Consider the following 21372-nt stretch of genomic DNA (forward strand, 5'->3'; position numbering starts at 1 on the left):
TGAGTTTTAATTAAGAAGTGTTGGTGTTGATAAGATCTCTTTAAAATTGAAAAGTGTCAGTGTTAATAAGATTATGAAACAAAGTATTGCCTAAGGAACACCCATCACAAGTTAACTCCATCTTCTTTTATGGGATAGACTATTTTTGACAACATGGTAAATTGTGGTTTATAGTCTTAAGAATTTGTGTTAGTTTTATACTTTGATAGAAGATGAGAATGCAAAAAGTTATTAAGGAAAGTAAAGAGTCTATGGGGGCTGGAGGGTATCTCATGGGAGAATGACGTCCCTGCTGTCATCTCAGCTCTCAAAGAAACTATCCAGAACTCAAGCAGAGCCTTTATCCATTCCTCTTTTTTTTTTTTTTTTTAATTATATCCATTCCTCTTAACAGTTATTCCTGCAAGCAGTCTTAAGGATTATAACATCCAGTAGAAATTGTTCTCTCTGTGAAGGCAAATTTATAGGCAGCTATTTACTTACTTCTGAAAAGCTTCTTCTAACCATGTCATTCATGAATTTGTCCAAATTCATTTCTGTTTCTTAACAGTAGTATTTTTGGAGGTAAAATACTGAGTTTAAGACTCATTATGCTTGTGGGTAAAGGTTTCACAAAACTTTTTCCCCTTTTACATGAGAAATTGGCCTTGGGTTAAGATGCTTTTAGCTCAGTTCTCTGGAAATCTAATGGAGGTAGAATGTCAGTTGTGTTACCAAGCAACACTGCTATGATAAAATGATAATGTGATAAAATGACATTTGATTGGTAAGCTGAGTCATTACTTGGAGGACTATGAATGAACTACAAATGCTTGATGAGAAGCCATTGCTTTGGGCTTCTCTGAATGAGAGAACTTTTATAACTGGGCACATCCTTTACAAAGACCTAAAAGCTGAGATTGTCACAAGGATATTGGTTTCTATTTGGGACATGGTTCTAAGGTAGGGTGGCTACTGCATCTGCCTACAGTAGTCTCATTCTCTTGCATCTGAGCTGTCATTTGAAGGGTCAAAGACTAGCCCAGAAACTACCATAAGGATTCCCAAGGAAAACAAAAGCCTGTGGGGTTTTGCTCGTGGCATGCTACTTTTCCTATCTTTATATCTTTTTTAAAATTAATCTGATGCCAAGTGTGGCCTTTTATAGTCTTGAGACTCCTGATGTCTAATATTTCATCTAAGAATATCACCCACGAATGGGCATTGTAATGTTAAAATAGTGTTTTCTTGTTTTGGTTTATTAATATATCTCTTTCAAGCTCCAGAGGTAGGGAGATATTCCTGGTTTTCCAAGATTTATTGAGATCTTTACATTCTAGAAATATCCAACTTGTCTGTTTTTAGTCTTCATGTTTCTAAACTGTGCCATCCCATTCATTTCAGTCTGCCCTTGTGGCAGTCCTCTATCCCATCTGTCCTAACTTTTGCCTTTCTCTGGACCTCCCTCATTCCAATTTCTTTTTTCATTCCTTCCTATCTTTCTTTTTTCCTTTAAAAAATTTTTTAAAGATAGTCACCTGAACTATGGACTATGTATGTCTGGTAATATACACCTGCAGTATATTGGAGAAAAATAATCTCTAATTCCCAGTACCTTTCATTGTGATGGGCAATATTTTCTTTGTGTTCCTGACAAAAGACTAAACCAGAGATTTTTTTTTTTTTCCCTCTGTGGTCATAGCTGCAATAGCTGCAATATTACACATCGTTTGGAGTATTTAGCTTTAAAATTTTATTTAAACCACATCAAAAGCCATTTGCTTCTTTTCTAATCATCACTAGCTTTTATTGCATACTTGCTAAGCACTTACATGCATTAACTTACTTAATCCTCAGTAAAAAATAAACCATGAAGTATATTTCATTTTAGTCCTCAATTTGCAGATAAACCAAGTTAGAAAGATTAATTAACTTGTTTACTGTCACACATTCGGAAAATGATGCAGCCAGAACTTAAACCCAGAGTTTGATGATAAGGCCCATGTTAGTAGTAATTCTGCCTAACCACTGTACGCATTCACTAAATGCTCCCACAGTTGCCTATGAAACCATCTGATCATATCCACAAACGTAATTACTTTCTCTTTCAAAATCAGTTCTAATGAAGTCCAATCGGTCTTTATTCCGTCAGTGGTGCAATAAGGAACATTCTTAGTAACCAGGCAGTTGATATCCTTAAAAATGTCTCTGAGGTGTGGTGGTGCACTGTTATCCCAGCTGCTCAGGAGACTGAGTCAGGAGAATCTCTTAAGTCCGGGAATTCAGGACCAGCCTGGGCAATGTAGCAAGACACCATCTCTTAAACACACACACACATACACACACACACACACAAAAGAAAAGAAAAAGAAGAAAAAAGTCTCTGAAAGACCAAATTAATTTTTTTTAATAAGGACACACAGAACCATGCAAAGAATTTAAACTACATCCATTTGAAACACATTCTCCTTTGGAAGAAGTGAAAGGCAGAGTGGAGGTGAGGAAGTAGAAAGGACCTCACTGTAAGCACACAGTATAGAACCATGTAGAAGTAAAAGCAGGATGTTAAGTTGTACTTACTTTTCTGTCGTTGTCGGAAGAATGGGCCACTTATTTACACTTCACCTGTATTTAGTAAAAACTGCATTCTCAGGCTAAACATTTGGCTATATGCTGTTATGCAGTTCTTAAAACCACATAAACAAATGCCTAAACAGTTTTAAGTACACCTTCCAGATGATGGGAATGAGGCTTGAGTGCCTCATGTATATGACCTCTTTTACCATCCTTGATCTATGTGAGCTAGGCTTATTATCCCACTTTACAGATAAGAAAACCAAGATGCTGAGAGGTTTCTTAGATGCCTAAGGGTCATTGTCTTGAATAATTATCACATATCATTGCAGGGGGCTCTATCTCATTGGCCCTTTCGCCGTCCCTAGGAGGAAGGGAGAGCAGGGCTAGAGAAGGGCTTGAGACCACTTAGCTAGCAAGTCAGTCAACCAGGCCCTGAATCCAGGTTCTCATTCTGTTAAATCTCGTGTTTTCAACATTCACTTGGATAAACCTAAGGTAGGTTCCAAATGAGCAGGTTTTCCAACAACTTTTTGTTGAATACTATCATCCAAAATAGTGCTGGGCACACTGGAAATTCATTTAAAAAACATTTTAAACTCTTTTTACATATTTTGAAAAGATTGCTGTGATAAAGGTATAAATAACATCTCTATTTCTGCCTCTTTCAGTACTTTACCTTCCCCTTCTATCCCCCAAAGACCCCTGAAATTTTGGCTTAAACAAGCTTTTGCTACTTTCTTCTTTCATAGAGTTAACCTTCAAAAGTTAACTGTGGAAGACCGTAGAAGAAAAAAAGTTGGTGGAGGAGACGAATCTACTGTTATTTTTAGCAGGCAGGGAGTTGAGAGTTGATTATTTTTGGTTAAGACATTTAGCAGCACTCAGCATCTCAGAAGACGGAAGTGGCTAACCTTGGAGCACTTTTAACTTCGGCAGAAGGAGTTAGATACATGGTTTTCAAGTGCCCATATTTTTATTACACACGGGTACCTATCTCTCCCATCTAAAACATTAGGTGATATGATCAGGCTGAATTAAGCAGCAAGACAAGGTAGAATATGACACCAAACAAGAGAGAACATAAAATAAATTGTCTAGTTACCTAAGAAATGGCTGAATATAAGTAGAGGACAGATGCAATGAATGGTAACCATCGTATAGTATGGTAAAGGCAAGAAATATTTTTATCTCTGAACAGTGTAGAATTCACATTAGATCTTGTGTATTTCCAGACCTGACCATCCTTATCAAGGTCTAAACTAACACATTAGGCTACTGACTTGACGGTCCCACAATTGTTGAATAAGGTTAAATCATAATTCTTGATTTTCTGCAAAAACCAATACAATATAAAATATTTTCTTCTACAGTCTTTCTTATCCCAATATATGACATCAGTATCTACCCAGTTGCTTAAGGAAAAAAAAAAAAAAGAAGAAGAAAGGAGAATAATGAGAGCTCTTTAGAATAGGGGTAGGAGATTGCAGATTTAAAGAATGTGATCAGGGAAGCCTCTCAGAAGGTACGTTTGAGCCAAAACTCGAAGCAGGTAGAGAGTGAGCTATGCAGCTATCTGGGGACAGAGCAGCATTCTAGGCACAGAGAACAGTGGGTGGGACGGAGTGATGGGGAACTGACCGGGAAGGTGAAGTGAACATTCTGTGATAATGAGGGGCAGGTGGTTACAGGGTATGCATATTTGTCAAAACTGGTTGAACTGTACCATTAAAATGAGTAGGTTTATTTTATTGTATGAAATTGTACCTCAGTAAATTTACTACTAAAAAATAAATTCCCTAGAGTGGACTTCTGCCTAGGATATAGAAAGCTAGGAAGAGTTCTACCCTAACAAAGAGAAAAAGAGGTAAACTACAAAATCATAACTTTTCTGGAACCTATAAATGAGCCGAGGTCACAGGGCAAACAAGTAGCCTAGATCCCAAGGAGGGATCATCGGCCCGCCCACCCCTCAAGTTAAGGTGAGACACCAGGACTGGATCACCTGTGGAAGAGCGTAGGACTAGGCGGCTACCATACAAGTGGGTAAAAAGAAATCAGATGCAATTTTAATAACTTGCTAAAGGTTGAGTGTGGACTAGCATGACATTACAGAACACCCAGGAGACCCAAGCACCAGAGGAATTTGCACTCACAGGCTGTTTTCCACTGAGACTGGGGGCATGGCAGGAAGCCAGAGAGAGCCTCCCAAGGTAATATACCTATAGAAAAATGCATAGCATCATTCCCCTGCCAGACCCTTCTTTCATATGGTGCAAAAGCCTTAGATTGCTGGTGGGTGGAGGGGTGGGGTGCAGAGGCAGGCACTAAACATTTTTGCCCTCAGGGCATAGGTAGAGACCCTTTATTGCACGTAAAAGATTAAAAACTCTCTACTTCCGGGTAAAGGGCAGGAAACTGTCCTAGCCCCAGGATTCTACAAGAGTACCATTAGAGGTATCCTACCAGCAACTCATCACAGATACAGGGCAAAGTTTGGCTGCCATCAGAGGAAAGGGGAGAGAAAGCTAAGAAAGCCTTACGCCCTAGGCCCAGGCATAGAGAGCCCCATTTAAGACTGAGGTCTTAGGACAGCAGGTAGAGAATCCCCTACCTTCTGCCACCAGCCTAGCAAGTACTGAGTAACAAGCAGCAGCATCTACTGCTGGGAAAGATCAAGGGCATGGATACAGACCCTACTCTGGGACCCAGGCATGCAGAGCTCACTGAAAGCAGAAAGTGGAGCACAAACATTGAAAAACCTGTGGCACTTCAAATCCCAGCAAAGCAGAAGGCGTCATTAGAGGATGTGGTGCACTGAAGGTAGCCACAGCAACAGCCAAACTCAAATTCAGCTTACCTTCTGAGTGAATCAGCTCAACCTCCAAGCCTGACCTAAGAAGAGATGTGCCCAAATTTATCATAAATAGTATTTCTGTCAGTCTCTACAGTTCTACACATGATGTCTAACATTCAGCCAAGCATTATGAGACATAAAAAGGCAAGAAAAAAAATGATGTTGTCAACAGACAACAGACCCAGACTCAGTGATGACTCAGATGTTGGAACTGTCAGACTGGGACTGTAATTATGATTTATCAGTTTCAAAGATCTGGTATGAAGGTCAACTAAGTAGGATCCATAGGGCAAATGCAGCCCACAGCTTGTCTTTGTACAGCCTGTGAAATAAGTATGTTTTTTATGTTTTTAAAGGATTGTTTAAAAAAAAAAAAAAAGAAGGATATGTTACAGAGACTATATTGGGACCCACAAAACTTAAAATATTTACTACCTGGTTCTTTATAGACGACACATACCAACCTTTGTCCCAGGGGAAAAGGTGACAACATATATAAACAGTTCCAGAGAGAGATGGGAACTGTAAGAAAAAATAAAATGGGAATGCTAGAAGTAAAAAACATATGACAGACAAAGAATTGCCGTGACAGGCTCATTAGTGGGCTTGTGAAAAAAAAATATGTGATCTTGAAGACAGGTCAGTAGAAATTATCCAAATAAACACAGTGAGAAAAACATGTGAAAAATGAGAACATAGCATCCAAGAGCTATAGGATGATATCAAATGATTCAATATACATATAATTGGAGTCTCAGACGGAGAAGAGAGAAACAACAGCTCAGAAGAAATATTTAAAGAGATAATAGCTGAGAATGTTCCAGAAATACTGACATGAAACCACAGATCCAAGAAGCCCAGAGAACCCCAATCAGGATAAATCCATTTTTTTAAGACATAATATTTAAACATCTGAAAATCAAAGATAAAAAATACAGTCTTTAATTCAGCCAGAGAAAAAAAATAAACATTATATACAGAGAAACAAAGATTGTAACAGCAGTTTTCTTGACAGAACCTAGGCAAGTCAGATAATGAAGTGACATCTTTATAATGCTAAAATTAAAAACAAATCTTACCCCAACAAATGTCTTTAAAAACTGAATACAAAATAATGACATTTCAAACAAAACTGAGAGAACTTATTGCTAGTGTGTACTATAGGCAAGTTAATGGAAGTTATTGAAACAGAAGAGCTATCGTATCTGACAGAAACTTGGATCTACAAAAAGAAATTAAGAGTTCCAAAAATAGCAAAAATAAAGGTAAACATAAAAAGTTTTTTCTTATGTTGATTCACTGTATAAAATAATTGACTGTCTGAAGAAGAGGTCCTCAAACTTTTTCTGTAAGTGATCAGATTGTAAATATTTTAGTCTTCACAGGCCACATAGTCCCTGTCACAACTATTCTACTCAGCCATTGTAATTCAATGGCAGCCATAGACTATGTGTAAACAAGTGGGTATGGCTGTGTTCCAATAAAACTTTATTTACAAAAACAGACAACAGGCCAGATTTGGCCCACAGGCTATAGGTTGCCAACCCATTTTGTCTAAAATAAAAATATTAACAATGTATTGTGGGGTTTATAACATGTAAAAGTAAGATATGTGTCAGCAGTAGCACAAAGGATGAGAGGGAAGAATTGGAAGTTGGCACATATGTGTGTTGGAAGATAATTTTCCAGAGATTTCATCTTGTGAGCAAAGGCACTGACTGTCCTTTGCTCTGGATTATCTTTTCAAAGATGTTTGTATCTCCTTCTGGAGTAAAAGATAGGCATGGTTACTGACCACTCTAAGAGATTCGGGTTCCCTAAGCTCAGGGTTCTGTCCTTTAATATAATTTACTGCATGTGCAGGTATCGTCTGACCCTTGTCACATCACCCTGAGCAAACTGGGGCTTGGGGAGCCAGTGTGGTAATGCAGATGCTGTGATCACTGCTGTTGCTGTGACTAACAAAAACTTCCCTTCATCTCTGACCCAGAAATATCTCTTCTTCCAGGATCCATGAACTACAGACAGGAAAAGCAGAATAAGGCAGTCAGGAAAAGCAGAATAAATAATAGTGGAACAACAGCAAAAAAAGAATTATAGATTTAAATCCATTCATACCAATAATTAAATCAAATGCAAATAATCCTGATGCCTCAATTAAAAGACAGAAATTTTCAGATTGGATAAACAGCAGGACTCAACTATGTGCTGTCTATCAGAAACCCACCTTAAACATAAAGGAATAGATAGGTTAAAAGCAAAAGGATAAAAGAAGTTTTACTATGTAAGCATTAATCAAAAATAAAAGGGTAGGATGACTATATTAAGAGCAGACAAAGTAGACACCGGGAGCATTACCAAGGGTAAAGAGGGACTCCATGTAATGAGAAAGAAGTCAATTCACCAATGAGACATAACAACCATAAATGTGTGTACAACAAAGCTTCAAAATGCACGAAATAAAAACAGATAGAATTGCAAGAAGACACAAACAAACCCATAATTGGAGAAGTCAACACTTCTTTCTCAGTAATTGATACAACAAATAAACAGAAATTTGTGATTATATAGAAGACCCAAACAATACTAACCACCAACTTGATTAGTTGACATTTATAAAACATACCACCCAACAACATCAGTGCACGTGAACCATTCACTAAGAGAGACCACGTATGGGGCCGTAAAACAACCCTCAGCAAATTTAAATGACATGAGATCACCTGTTCTTTGACCACAGTGAAATTAAACTATTTAATAGAAATCCATAAGAAAGATATCTGGAAAATCTCCAAATACTTGGAAAGTGAACATTACACCCATGTGTCAAAAAGTAGACAAGGGAAATAGAACAAATTTAAAGTGAGCAAAAATGAAAATGTAACATATCAAAATTTGTGGGACCCAGCAAAAGCTCAGAGAGAAATTCGCAGCCTTAAATAAGTTAATGTCTGCACAGCGCAAAGTGCATGGTAAGTGCTCACAAAACGTTAGCTCTTTCTGTTATTAGGTGTGTGTCAGTACCCTCATTTACAAAATGACAAAGTTGCCACGTTATCATTATTGGTTCCTATGCAGTAGATGCTGCAACTTTGTCACTTTGAAGATATTATAAGGAGAGGTGGGATTTAAACCCAAGCAGTCCCACACCAGGTAAGTTCTCTAAACCACTGCATCATGCTACATCTAGATGTTGAGTGTTTTACAAGTCACATTGTTAGTATCAGAGGCAGGAATCAAATCTAAGCTTTCTGACTTTGAGTAGTTCATTGTCCACTTTACCATGATGTCTATTCTAATTATACAGATTTGATCTGTCTTATCTCCCAAATTTTTTTTTTTTTTTTTTTTTTTGAGACGGAGTCTCGCTCTGTCGCCCAGGCTGGAATGCAGTGGCCGGATCTCAGCTCACTGCAAGCTCCGCCTCCCGGGTTTACGCCATTCTCCTGCCTCAGCCTCCCGAGTAGCTGGGACTACAGGCGCCCGCCACCTTGCCCGGCTAGTTTTTTGTATTTTTTAGTAGAGACGGGGTTTCACCGTGTTAGCCAGGATGGTCTCGATCTGCTGACCTCGTGATCCGCCCGTCTCGGCCTCCCAAAGTGCTGGGATTACAGGCTTGAGCCACCGCGCCCGGCCTTATCTCCCAAATTATATTGCGTCTTTCTTCAAGCGAGAAAATGGTATCATCTATTTATTTCCCTGGTAAATCCTTGGGAGAGCTCCTCTGCTGAATGGGTTGTCAATATATGTATTGATTAAAATACAGTAATTTGAGGAGAAACTCAAACAAGTCAATGAGGAAATATATATGTATTTCACATGTTTATCATTGTCTTAAAAAATAAAAATAAAATAAAATTTAGCTGTCTACTTCTACCTCTTAGGAGAGTGGCCATTTTTAGCAAGCAAGCATGTTTGCCTGATGAGTACATACTAGCTCCTTTTCACCCTCCTCTACTCCAGAAAAGCTTCTCGTTTCTATTAATCTGTGATCTATTAATAATAATCATTCACTCGTTTCATGACAGGTGGTTAAATTTGATTTGACATTACTCAAAATATACAACTGATTTATCAGTATATGACATTGGGCAATCACTGTTCAAAGCTAATAGCATAATGGAAGGTAATGTGCTGTACCTGGATTTCATGAGTTACAGCCAAATATGGTAGGTAGAGGAGGGTTGTAAAACATGCACTGTGGAAAAGTACCTTCCTTTGAAAGGTTGTCTTTGAATTACACTGACAAAGCATTCATCCCCACTTTCACTAAAGGTTTTACTTAAATTTTTCTGTTATTGGCTGTGTCTCATGCAGAGATTTTCAGAGGAATAAAAGTTCATCTATTTTAACAGTTTTAATGGTTGCTATACAAATTGATAAAAGCCACACATCTGTTGTAGTAATCGTCACTAAAAGTACTATTATGTGCAAAATTATAACCTGGGAGTAGGAAATAGAAGCTCATATCTTTGAATGAATTGTCTCACATTCTTTGGTGATGTTGCAATCAAACGACATCTGAAAGGTTTGGCTAAACAACTTACACCTTTCACTCAGATATCGCCTATTTGAAAAACTAAGCTAGTGCTCCATTTTGCTACGTAGGAATTGCCAGAGACATGATAAAGTAAGAAGAAATACCTGAGCTAGAGCCCTGCTCCTCCCACTTTCCTGGGTCACCCCAGTCTAGTTTCTTGTCTCTCTCATCCTTTTTACGGTTCTGTAGGACAGAGATTTTTATCAGCCTCGTGAGATTGTCATGAGAATTAAATCAATAGTATGTGTACAGCACACGGTCCATGATAAACATTCAGGATAGATTTGTTTCCTTCGGTTTTGATACATAAATTATACTTCCCTTCTGCAAGTGGTAGTTTATCATTTTCTAAAATCGTGTGAGTTTGAATGCAAAAACATGAGAATGTCAGCTTTAAAACATACAAATGAGAACCAGTTTGAAAAAGGAATTTAGTTAGAAACCCAGCCTCATGCCTACTCTGCAGCTCTCCCAGTGGAGATGGAAATTCCTTGTGGCTTAGAGGAAAGCCAGTGTAGGCCGCAGAGTCAACAAAGCAAAACTGTCATTGCATTACTTTGTTCTTGGTGGTGTGACACATAAGTACACTCCCTTTTGTTGGTTTGTCAAGTCTTTGAGTAGTATGTGAATACTGTTAGTTACATTTAGCTTTGATTATGTGCATTTTGTTATCTTCATTAGTGATTATCAAAGCGGATGGCTGCACATGCCCCCAGATATTGCACTAACAGTTCGTCCATAGAAGCATGGAAAGAAAATAATAGAGCTTTTATTTATTCATCTAAAAATAAAGAGATTTAGTTTTACTAACAGTATTGGCCTTTACAACCTGCCAGGGCTGTGTCAGCTTCAGTACTCCAGATATCCCGAGGGAGAAGATAGAAGTTCCTCAACTCATAGGGCTTGGCATACATGCACTCACCTGTTCATTCACGTAAAGCTTAGTGTAGTATGTGTGTTCCTGGTTACAGTATCTGGATTTAGTTAAACCCTCATGAAACAGCATGTTTCCCCACACACTGAAGGTGATAGAAAAATGTAAGCACATATGACAAAAGATAATGGCAGAGCTGACATACCCCTGCTCCTGGAACAAGTGCCACATTACAAGGGAAAAACAGTGATGAATCAGTCTAATCTCACAGCAAATGGATCCATAAAAGTTATCAGGAAGACTGTTGGCACTATGGATTTATATTCACTGTAATAAATGATGGATCTTACCACGGGTGAATACTGTGCTTGCTGATGGTCATGTGAAACCACTGTGATTAGTAATCTGTAATTACCCAGATTATTTTCAATGACATTTTAGTGAGTACAAAAACCGTGTTTTGTATCATCGGGTTTTTTAAATCTAATTCATTTTATCTTTATCTCATTCTTTTAAGTTTATTTTATGAACATTTTGTAATATGTAAAACATTACTGCTGTAGAATATTGCACGATTTATAAAAAACTAGAACATATATTGCAAGCACATCCTCATTTTTTTACTTGTAGATGTATATAACCTGAAAAGTTTGGAAACCTGTGGTCTAGATTTTGGCTGATCATCAAAATCACCTGGAGAGTCTGATGTGTAATAGAAGGTCCCTGACCAGGCCCTGGGATCAGAATTTCACAAGGCTTCTGATGATCAGCCATGCTTGAGAACTACTCCTTGTCTGTATTATCTACTGCTATAAACAAAACAAAAATCCAGTAGTGAAATAGCTTTCAGCACGTGTTAGAAAGAAAAAAAATTCAGTAAGCCTCAAGCATCTGTAACATCTATCTACTTTTTAATTATCTTTTTTTTTTATTTTTCAGAATGTGTTTTTAACAGATATGCTCCTACTCTTTAAATATTTTTTGGTCAAAGAAGATAATACTATGCATAGGTGTTAGGTTGACCCATATGAAATTTCGAACATTAAGCCATTTTTTTTTTTACCAACAAAATTGGCATTTTATATGGTTAACTAATTCTTTTCTCAGAAAAACTATGCTCGTGTTTACAACCTGTGAAGATATTTACACAAAAGGAAAGCATTTATTTTGTGTATTTGTTGTTGCATATTTTTAAAATAGGATTTTAATCTATTACAATATATTTTGCTATCTGTGTTGTGTCTTTCTTCAAAGACTTATTCACTGTATTATAAAAATCAATTTTTGGACCTGCTGTGTCTAAACTCTGTGAACAAAATATTAATCCCAGAAACTCAAAAAGAACTTGAAATCCGACATGGGAAAGAACAAGGCCCATAGGCACATACCAGAAAAGCAACTTGTGGGCAAAATAAGCAACTTGCCAAGGAGCTGGTGGTGCCAGCAAACTGCTTGAGATAAAGAAATGGTTTATCTGGAATCACAAGCAGTGTCACCAGCCATGAGCTGCCTTTGTTCTCACTCATTGCCACAGAATTGTGAGGCACATGCTTGTTAATGGCCGTGGCGCCAGCTAAGCCTCTTTACCTTCCAGAACAAATGCATTTGGTGGCATTTATGTAATATAGTGTACTTTCCACTAGCATTGTTAAGAGAAAAGTTATTGTACTCTTAAACAATTAGCATTTAGGAGAGTAATTCTGAAAGAAAATGCATAAAAATGTTTGTGAAGGATTGTTTGTAACTTAATATATTATACCTATGAAATAGAAGACATAAAAGGTAATGCTCAACTTTACAAAAACACAATAATTTTTTATATTTTTGCATGTCTGACTATAAACACCTAAATGTTATTTTCTTGAATTTAAAAGGGATCTGCAGTCTTCTTGATTTATGAACGTTGTGGTTTTAAAAATAATTTGCTGGAAAATGACGTTTTGTTTTCATTTTTTAGTGACAAGTATTTAAGAACAGTGTATTTCCAGAATGCTACCGTGTTAATATCTTGCTACATACTTTGGGCTGTGCTATAACATGAAGCAAAAGTAATTATAGGTTGCTATTCGTTATCCCTGGTGATCACGATAAGGGAAATGTGGCTAAATTCATAGATAATCCCCAAAACATCATTTTAGCCATTAGTTTCAAATTCTTTCCTGTTAAGCCCTTATGAGAGAGAGAGAGCTACTATTAAGCTTCAAAAGTGATAGGCTTTAGGGTTTAGCTTTCTCTCCCCACTTTCTGTTGGATGCTGCTCTATAAATGAAATGTAAATGCAAGGTTGGGCAGCACAAGAAAGAGTAGAATTCAGGAGGCTACTTAATTCACAGAATGAATAATCAGCCCTGGATATTGGATATTGAGGGGTTGCGCAATTCTGATTCGGCTATCAAACCCAACAGAGAACAAACCGTGTTTAGAAGGGCTAGTGAATTAAAAGCCAGGTCACTGTAGGAATGGAATCATGATAGTTTACCATGTGAGGAAGGCAGCTACTAAAAATACACTTCATGCATCTTGTTTAAAAAAATAACACTTTACATTACAGGTGATCACCTTCTTTAGCTCAAGGTTGCTGCAAGCTGGAGCTGAGCTGTCAGTGGAACGGGTCCTGGAAATCATTAAGCAAGGCGTCATTGCGCTGCCCAAAGACAGACTGAAGGTAAGATGGCTAAAGAAATGTCCACTTGACACTGCCATGTCCCTTGATGTAAATGTTAGTGTCTGAGCAGGCCCTATCCAGAATCATGCTGCTTACCCAGTACATAGACTAGAAGGGCTCCTCAGAACTGTCACAAAGGTTTCTGACAGCTTTTCAAAAGAAGATAGCAAAAGAAGCATTAATACTTTCATACCACTGCGTATCCTACAAGCAACCATGGCATGCACTATAATTCATATACTGTTAATAAAAGGACACCTTATTTCTTTAACCCAGTGAAACAAATTCGGCCTTAAAAGTATCATCACAAGTTGTTGGGAAGGTGATGATGAAGATGATCACAACAGTAGCTAATATTTACATAATATTAACTCAGGTGCCACACAGGTTCTAAATGTATTATATCAAACTCATTCAGTCCCTACCACAGCCCTTCAAGGTGGGTAGTGGTATCATCCTAATTTTTCAGGTGAGGAAACTGATGTACAGTGAAGTTAAGAAACTTAGCCAAGGCCATACAACTGGAAAATGATGGAGCCTGGAGATTGAAACCCAGGAAATCTAGCTCCACAGCCCACATTCATGATTGCTGCACTGTTTACTGTGTGCCTGGGATGTAGTAGTGGAAAGAGATGCACTTCGTGGAGATGGTGGGGGAAATGCTGTATTTGAAGAAGGCATTTACATCTGTGTGATAGATGTATTCCTGAAGCAGTCTCACAATATAAAACTCACACTTCAAGACTAATTATCCCATAAGAAAAGATGTAAAAGAGATCCTTTGGGGAATGCATGAATGTACAGCATTGCAGCTTACTTTTACTTTACTGTTCTTTTTAATTTTTTCTTCATTAGCTCTAATTTTTTAGAGTGCTTTCACATAAATTACCAACACAGGAGGTCATAGTGGATATTTGGCCTTCATAGTGTTTTATCACAACTCACGTCTGTTCCAGTGTTACTGTTTTTGGGGGCTGTGTTGTTCAGCACTATCACTAGAACCACTGCTTAATGAATGCTTGAGAGATATTGTTGTAGGATATAAAAATATTTTCAATTATAATAACAGAGTTTGTAAAATAACAGCACATTAGTCATCATAATCACTTGCAAAAGTTCCACTGTACATAAACAACAGTGAGATTCACACGGTACTGAGCAAAGATGGCAAGTGTTCTGTTTATCAGCCAAAGTGGCACCACCATGTGGTAATAGCATAAAAACAGGTTACAGTTCACTGGGTCCTCCAGCTTGGATGTGTTCCTATTCCAGATAATTTTTTAAATATAGAGAATTCATATTATTTCCATTTTCACATAAAGTAAGACCTTGGTTTGTTGGTTGGTTTGGGGGTATTTTTGTGGGATTTTTTTTGAACTATTTCAAATTTATGTAGACTATACCATGTGAACCAGTACAAAAAAATCCATGAGGATTAGAGTGGCTAGTCCCAGGAAGTGATGGATCTTGGTGTCTAAGCTCAGTCAGGAACAAAGTAGAAATATCAAGGCCGCCAAAAAAGGACACTGCAATGGAGTCTGGGGAAGGTTGATCTTGTAGTTCACTGTAATACTTACCTTAAAGCAAAATGAATTACAATGTGCTGGCTAAGTACTTGTATGTTAATATTTGTTCATTTATTATACTATGTTCAAAAATAAAATGTCATTTATATTTGAGACAGTGACATATAAACAAAAATGAAACTCTTTTCGTTTTTCAGAATTATGGCTAAATAGAGAAAATAATTGATCTATGATGGGTCCCAGGCAAGTTGACTCTGATTTAGAGCAAGATCCTATTGAGGCCAAGGTCATGGGTAAATTTCTTAAGTGGGCCAGTTAATTGGTTCTGGAACATAGCAAGAAGTTGTACTCCTGACCTCAGCTTGCCATCTCACTTCATGGTTGCAAAAGGATAGAGGAAGGATGATTCAGTTTAAAAAAAAAAAAAAAGAACTATCACCAGTACTAGAAAAGATTACATTTACTAAAATTGCATTTACCCACAGATGGTGAGTCATCCTAGTTGGTTTAAATGATAGCATATTATTACCACAGATGTTACTAGAAAAAAAAGGCTGTTTATCCTTACAATCAAGCCTTATCTCAATTATTTTAATCATCTTTTTGGATTGAGTGTTTATGATAAAATGAATCACTTAAAACCTCTAGAGTTTAATTCACAGAATACCACAGTATCTAAAGTTGATTGAAAATTCAAGCTGTGTTGAATAATGTTTACGTTATGCTACATGACAGCACATTACAGTCTTTGGAGTAGTTTACTAATATATACTGATAAAATAATTGTCGGGTATGTAATAATAGTTTTATACATGATATTGATGTAAAAGAGTTGGTTTCAAATTGGAAATGCTGTCTTAATAAGCTCTCTGTGAAAATGTGGAATAATATATACTGATTGATTTGTTGTTTCTTAAAATATATAAATTAAACACTTAGAAACTCAAAATTATTTACTACTACCTTCTGGGTTGTTAAGAGGATCACAGTGCCCCTTACTCGTCAGAAATTCACCAGCTAATGTCAGCTGAAGACAATGAGCCTAAAGTTTTAGAAGTTTCCCTTTCTTTGTAGAATGGAAGCCAAATGTGTAGAAGTAGTATTCTTCCAATTTTGGGCAAGTAAACAGTAAGATCTGGAAGCCCATGGAAGAGTAATTGACTTCCAACCAAATAAAATATTTTTCAATCAAATATTATTTGACATAGCCTTCTAAAATATTTGTGTAATATCCTATGTGGGAATACATACTCTTTGGATAAATCTGTCTATATAGTTAAACAACTTGGCTGTTCAGAGTAAATAGTATTAATATCATTCTAAACATTCTCTTCTTACTGGTATTCTGTGAAGTCTGGGAAAGGCAATGCCAGGTAATTATTTTTTCCGGACCCTCCTTCTTAAACAGAGACCTAAAGAACAGGCTCTGAAATTCTGAGTCGCTTATTTCTCCTTTAGGGTTTGGAAGGAAATAAATAAAGTTAGTATGTCCTCTGGGAGCCGACTTAGAAGCCGCAGCTCAAAGCTCTCGCTGTCTGTATCCACAACAGGGCATGTTCCTGGCTCGCATTTCGCTTACTGTGGAGCAATTTGAATGTCATGGTGATGGGTCGGAATCCATCCAGATCTGTGCGTGTTCTCACACCACTACCACCTCGGGCTTCATTATGTTGGACTCTCAAATCCCCTCTTTTCTTCAGTTTAGTGAATTATCTATGTCATTTGAGGATTAAGAATTTTACCGTATTTAATGTTTGACAACTAGGTAGTGCTTTTCAAGAGGAATTAACCAGAAGATAACTTACCTTTTAATGTAAATAAGAAAGTATGGAATAATATGTTATTGACATTAACCAAACTTTTCATATACTCAAGACACTTGATAAGTCATAGGAATTAAAAGTAATTACCAGTTTCACACTAAATGATTTTAAAGCCTTTATTTTATATCCACTTTTTGTAACACTTTTGTGGTTTTTAGTTGCATAAAGAAAAATATAAAAAATTATACTAACTGAAATTTCAAGAGGTTTTTCACAGCTTCTTAATATTGACTTGCTTAAAACCTTTCCCCTTGCTCCTATTCAGGGGTCTCTTCCCTGTCTCACCCTAAGCATCTTGCATTTCTCTGTCAGTTCTCTATCCCCAGAGCAGATTCCTGAGTGCCATACTGGGAGGGCCCCCTTGGGGTCCCACAGGAACAACCCCCGTGTGTCCACAGTCACTCTCTTCTGCCTGCCTACACATCCACACTCCTTGTGCATCTCTACCTGTGGAAATATGAAGAGCCAGCATCCTCCCTCTAACACAAAAGTACTGTTAGATCCCAAACCCTAGAAATTCTCATTTCTCAAGTCATTCCTTTCCCTCTACATTGCCATCCTCCCATGTGACTTCTCCACATTTCCTCCACAGTCTATTGCTATAAACTCCTAATCGGGGTCCCCACTTCTCATCCTTCTTCCTCCCCAGGCGTCCTTAGCCCTATTGCTGCCCTTATACCCTGCTCTGATCCAGCACGCAAGGCACTTCATGGCCTACCTCCTGACTTAAGTTTTGTTCTTTTTCCTCCTACGGATTCTGTGCCCCAACACTGTCAGCCACTAGCCGATTGCCAGGTGGACAGAGTCCTTGCATGCCAGGCCTTTGTGTGTGCAGCTTCTGGGTTCTCACAGTTTCATGGCTTGTCTGTCAGGTGAGCCGATCGTGCTCCCCGCTTTCTATGAAGCCCACTCCGATTCACCCACGCACACTCGGTGGTTTTCTCCACATTCCTATGGCACCACGTATGTCCCTCCATTATAGCAAAAACCATCCCCCAGCACACCCATCTCATTCAATACATATTCGTGGGGTAAATTAACTTCTCCACTCCACCTCTGGATTCCTATTTCTCTCCTTCTCAGCCAAAATCCTGATTTCTCCTTTGGTCCTTCAACTCTCCTTATTCACTGCACAGCATTAGTGCAGAACATTAAAGGAGGGACTCCCAGTGAAGAGTGAGGCTTTTCTCCATGGCATGCTGTCCCAAGGCCCCCTCAGCCCCAGCTCCCGGGTGGAAGACAAAGGGTCTCTTACCTCTAAGCTTTCCCTACCAGTTGATTTTCCTGTATTTGGCCCGTCTCCTTCTACCACCATTCTCCTTCTGTCCCCAGATTTGCTTCTCAAGATGTGTGCACTCATCTCTCCCTTTACATTAATTTGCATCATCATCATCATCACTGATATCACCCCTAATATACAAGCAAAGCATCACTTACAAATGTGGTTTGTTTCTTCCTACTGCAGCTCGTTATTTTACTCCCACTTTGACCATAGCATTGCTAGGACATTGGGGAAACAGAAGTGTGTAAGACACCACCTCTGCCCTCAGAAAAATGTATTACCTTTCAGGAGAGAAAGGCACCCCCTTGCATTGAAAAGCTGAATAGAGCAGGGCACTTTACGCTGCGTGTCAAATGAATGGTGTAGAAGTTAAGTTCTGGAAGAAAGAATAGAAGGAATGGAGACACTGCTGGGAAGAACTAGTCAGGGAACATTTAAGAGAAACCTGAACTTGACCTCTGTCTTAAAAGGATGGTAAGGTTTCCATAAAGCTGGGATGAAAGAGAAATCCAGGTGGGGAAATCTGTGTGTGAATACAAGAGAAGGCCCAAGGCAAGTTCAGCTTAGTGTCTAACTGGAACAATAGGACTCCCCTAATTATCTCTGCTGTATTAATGTGGCTTGTATTATTTAATGGTGCAATAAAGTAATTAGACCAGTGGCTTTCAAACTCTTTAGACTGCCACCCACAGCAAAAAATACATTTTACATCATGATGCAATTCACACATTTATATACAACTGAAATGAAAGTTTCATAAACAGTGCTTACCTTCATTAAATGTGATGGGCTCCAACATTGCCTATTCTGTTTCTTTTTTTAAAATTGCTGATCAGACCCATTAAATTGATTTAATTATCCACTATTATTTAGTAACTCAAGGGAGTTTTAAAAATAATATATCAAGGCTGGGCGTGGTGGCTCATGCCTGTAATCCCACCACTTTGGGAGCCAGAGGCAGGCAGATCACGAGGTCAGGAGTTTGAGACCAGCCTGACCAATGTGGTGAAACCGAGATTGTGCCACTTCTCTCCAGCCTAGGGGACAGAGCGAGACTCCATCTCTAAATAAATAAATAAATAAAGTATCAAATCACTGTTTTTCAAAATGTGATCCTCATATCAGCAGCATCAGCATCCCCTAGGAACTTGCTAGAAATGGAGGTTCTCGGGCCCTACCCCAGACCTATGGAATTAGAATCTGTGGGGCTAGGGCAGTCAACGCTTTAACATCAGACCCTGTGTGAACTGATGCCTGCTCCAGTTTGAGAAGCACAGCACTAGATAATTGCTCCAAACACACCAGCCCTCTCCACTCTTAGAGCCTTGCCTGGATCACTCTCCCTACTCTAGATGTCCACTGGCCTCATTCCTGCATCCCCTTCAAGTCTTTACTCTCGTGAGCAAATCTCTCTCTCCATCAGGCCTGCCCAACCTCCCAGTTTACATTTCTGCACTCCCAGTCCCCCAGTCCTACTGTATGTTTTCTTTTTCCGTAGCATTTGTCATCTAGCATACTGTATAATTATTTATTATTATCCTCCTAGATAATGTAAGCTCCAGGAGGCAGAGGTCTTCATATTTTGTTCACTAGGGTATCTGAAATGTACCTGGCACATACTGGGCACTTTAATATTTGCTGGATGGGAGGGAGGGAGGAAATGAGAAAGAGAAGGATATCAACAAACAGTGGGCCCGTTGACCATAAAATGCTGCTTCAAGAAAATGTCCTTTGAAGAAAGGCTCTCCATAGACTCTTAAAAGGTCAGCTTTTATTCCAGAATATTATAAAGAAGCTCAGTTAAGACTGGAGGTCTCGGTCACTTTGTTGGAACAGTCGCTTTTTAAAAGTCTACATTATTCCACACTTATGCATTCTTATAGCTACAAAACCCTTCTGTGAAGACCTCTACTTTAGTAGTTCTCATCAATAAGCTAATTCCTATGTAAACTGGCCTTACTAAATTTTTAATAGTTTCTCAGGGGTTGTCTTCTTGACTGTCACCTGCAGTGATTTCATAGTTCAAGCAGAGTAAAATATTCTGATTTATGTTATGAGGATAAAATTTTCAAGTGATCTCATTTTTTCCTATTTCTGAACCTTTCTCAGAGGGTAAAGAACATGGAGGGCCTGTCGGGCTCTACGAGAGTCCAATAAAGAGCCACTGTTTGCTTTTTCTGGTTCATTCTCTCTACTTTCCCTGATCCATGTAGAGCATGTGTGTGTTCAGGGCCTGATAGAAAGTCGAGGAGACCGAGTGCCTGACACCGTCCGCCAGCCCAGCAGCAAAGCCTCTTCTTCAGACTAAATCTGCTGCTAGCATATAGCTACTTTAATTGTACAAATGATGTCATTTGACTTTTTTCTCCTGTTTTTGTTTTTATTACTTTAGACTTTTAAAAAATCATTTTCTCTCTTTCCTGAAATACTATTACCTTTTTGCTGTGGGATGGGAGCTAGGAAGCATTCAGCATAAAGGGGATAGTTCTGTGCTGGGCTTCTATCCTCAAAGGGGAGATGACGTTTCTGCCATTTCACCAGGCCCAAAATGATCTCTGCAGAATTCAACAATCACAGTGGCTCTCCCTCCCGTTCCGACTCTCCTTGAGTTTCTTGTCCAGTAAAGACAAAGATCAAGTCTTATAAGTTATTTCGGCCTCCCATGGAATAGTAAACTCAGGCTCATAAATGGCTCCGGAAACTGCTAGAATAATGTAATACCTGATTCTTAGGACCATTTAATCCCCATGTGAGAAATTTTCTGTTATGAACTCCACGATCTCACATGCACACATGCACACACACACATTTGCAGGATGTTGCTACAGTTTTCCAAGTCACCAGTTCTACACATTGAGAAGAAAGCAAATGGGAAATCTTAGCCAAGGCCAGTTCCTCAGTTGAATCCCTCCAGAGTCATTTTGCAGGACAAGGGCTGTAGGAAGGCACGATAGAACACTCATAATGTTGATACTAGAATCTCTTCTGATTGGGGTTATCTCAGAAGGAATCTGGTCACAGTGATTCTCCCTCCATTAAAATGAGGACTTCAAGAGAATTCTCTTAATTAATGAACAGTCCCCTGGAGCACTCTTTTCATATGCAGGTTCCGGATCCCACCTGAGATTCCAGCCTAGTAGACTGGTGATGAACTCAGGAATCTGTCTGGTTAAACGGTTCTTTGAGCAGTGCTGATAACCTGCCCGATTTGGGAACCACTACTGTATGGACCAGTTTTCTTCAATTCCCTGC

At 38.5% G+C, this 21372-nt stretch overlaps 1 protein-coding gene across 12 annotated transcripts in view; it reads left to right on the forward strand.

Moving 5' to 3' along the window:
• DYM (dymeclin) overlaps nt 1-21372 on the forward strand; it is a 402507-nt gene that overhangs the window by 328322 nt on the left and 52813 nt on the right. For all 12 annotated transcript variants that reach the window (XM_077975471.1, XM_077975473.1, XM_028837927.2 and 9 more), the window contains one exon: nt 13376-13489. In XM_077975471.1, coding sequence (XP_077831597.1) covers nt 13376-13489 — 114 coding nt within the window. The remainder of the gene's footprint in view (nt 1-13375; nt 13490-21372) is intronic.

Source organism: Macaca mulatta, chromosome 18 (genome assembly GCF_049350105.2).
Source record: "Macaca mulatta isolate MMU2019108-1 chromosome 18, T2T-MMU8v2.0, whole genome shotgun sequence".
Classification (NCBI taxonomy): domain Eukaryota; kingdom Metazoa; phylum Chordata; class Mammalia; order Primates; family Cercopithecidae; genus Macaca; species Macaca mulatta.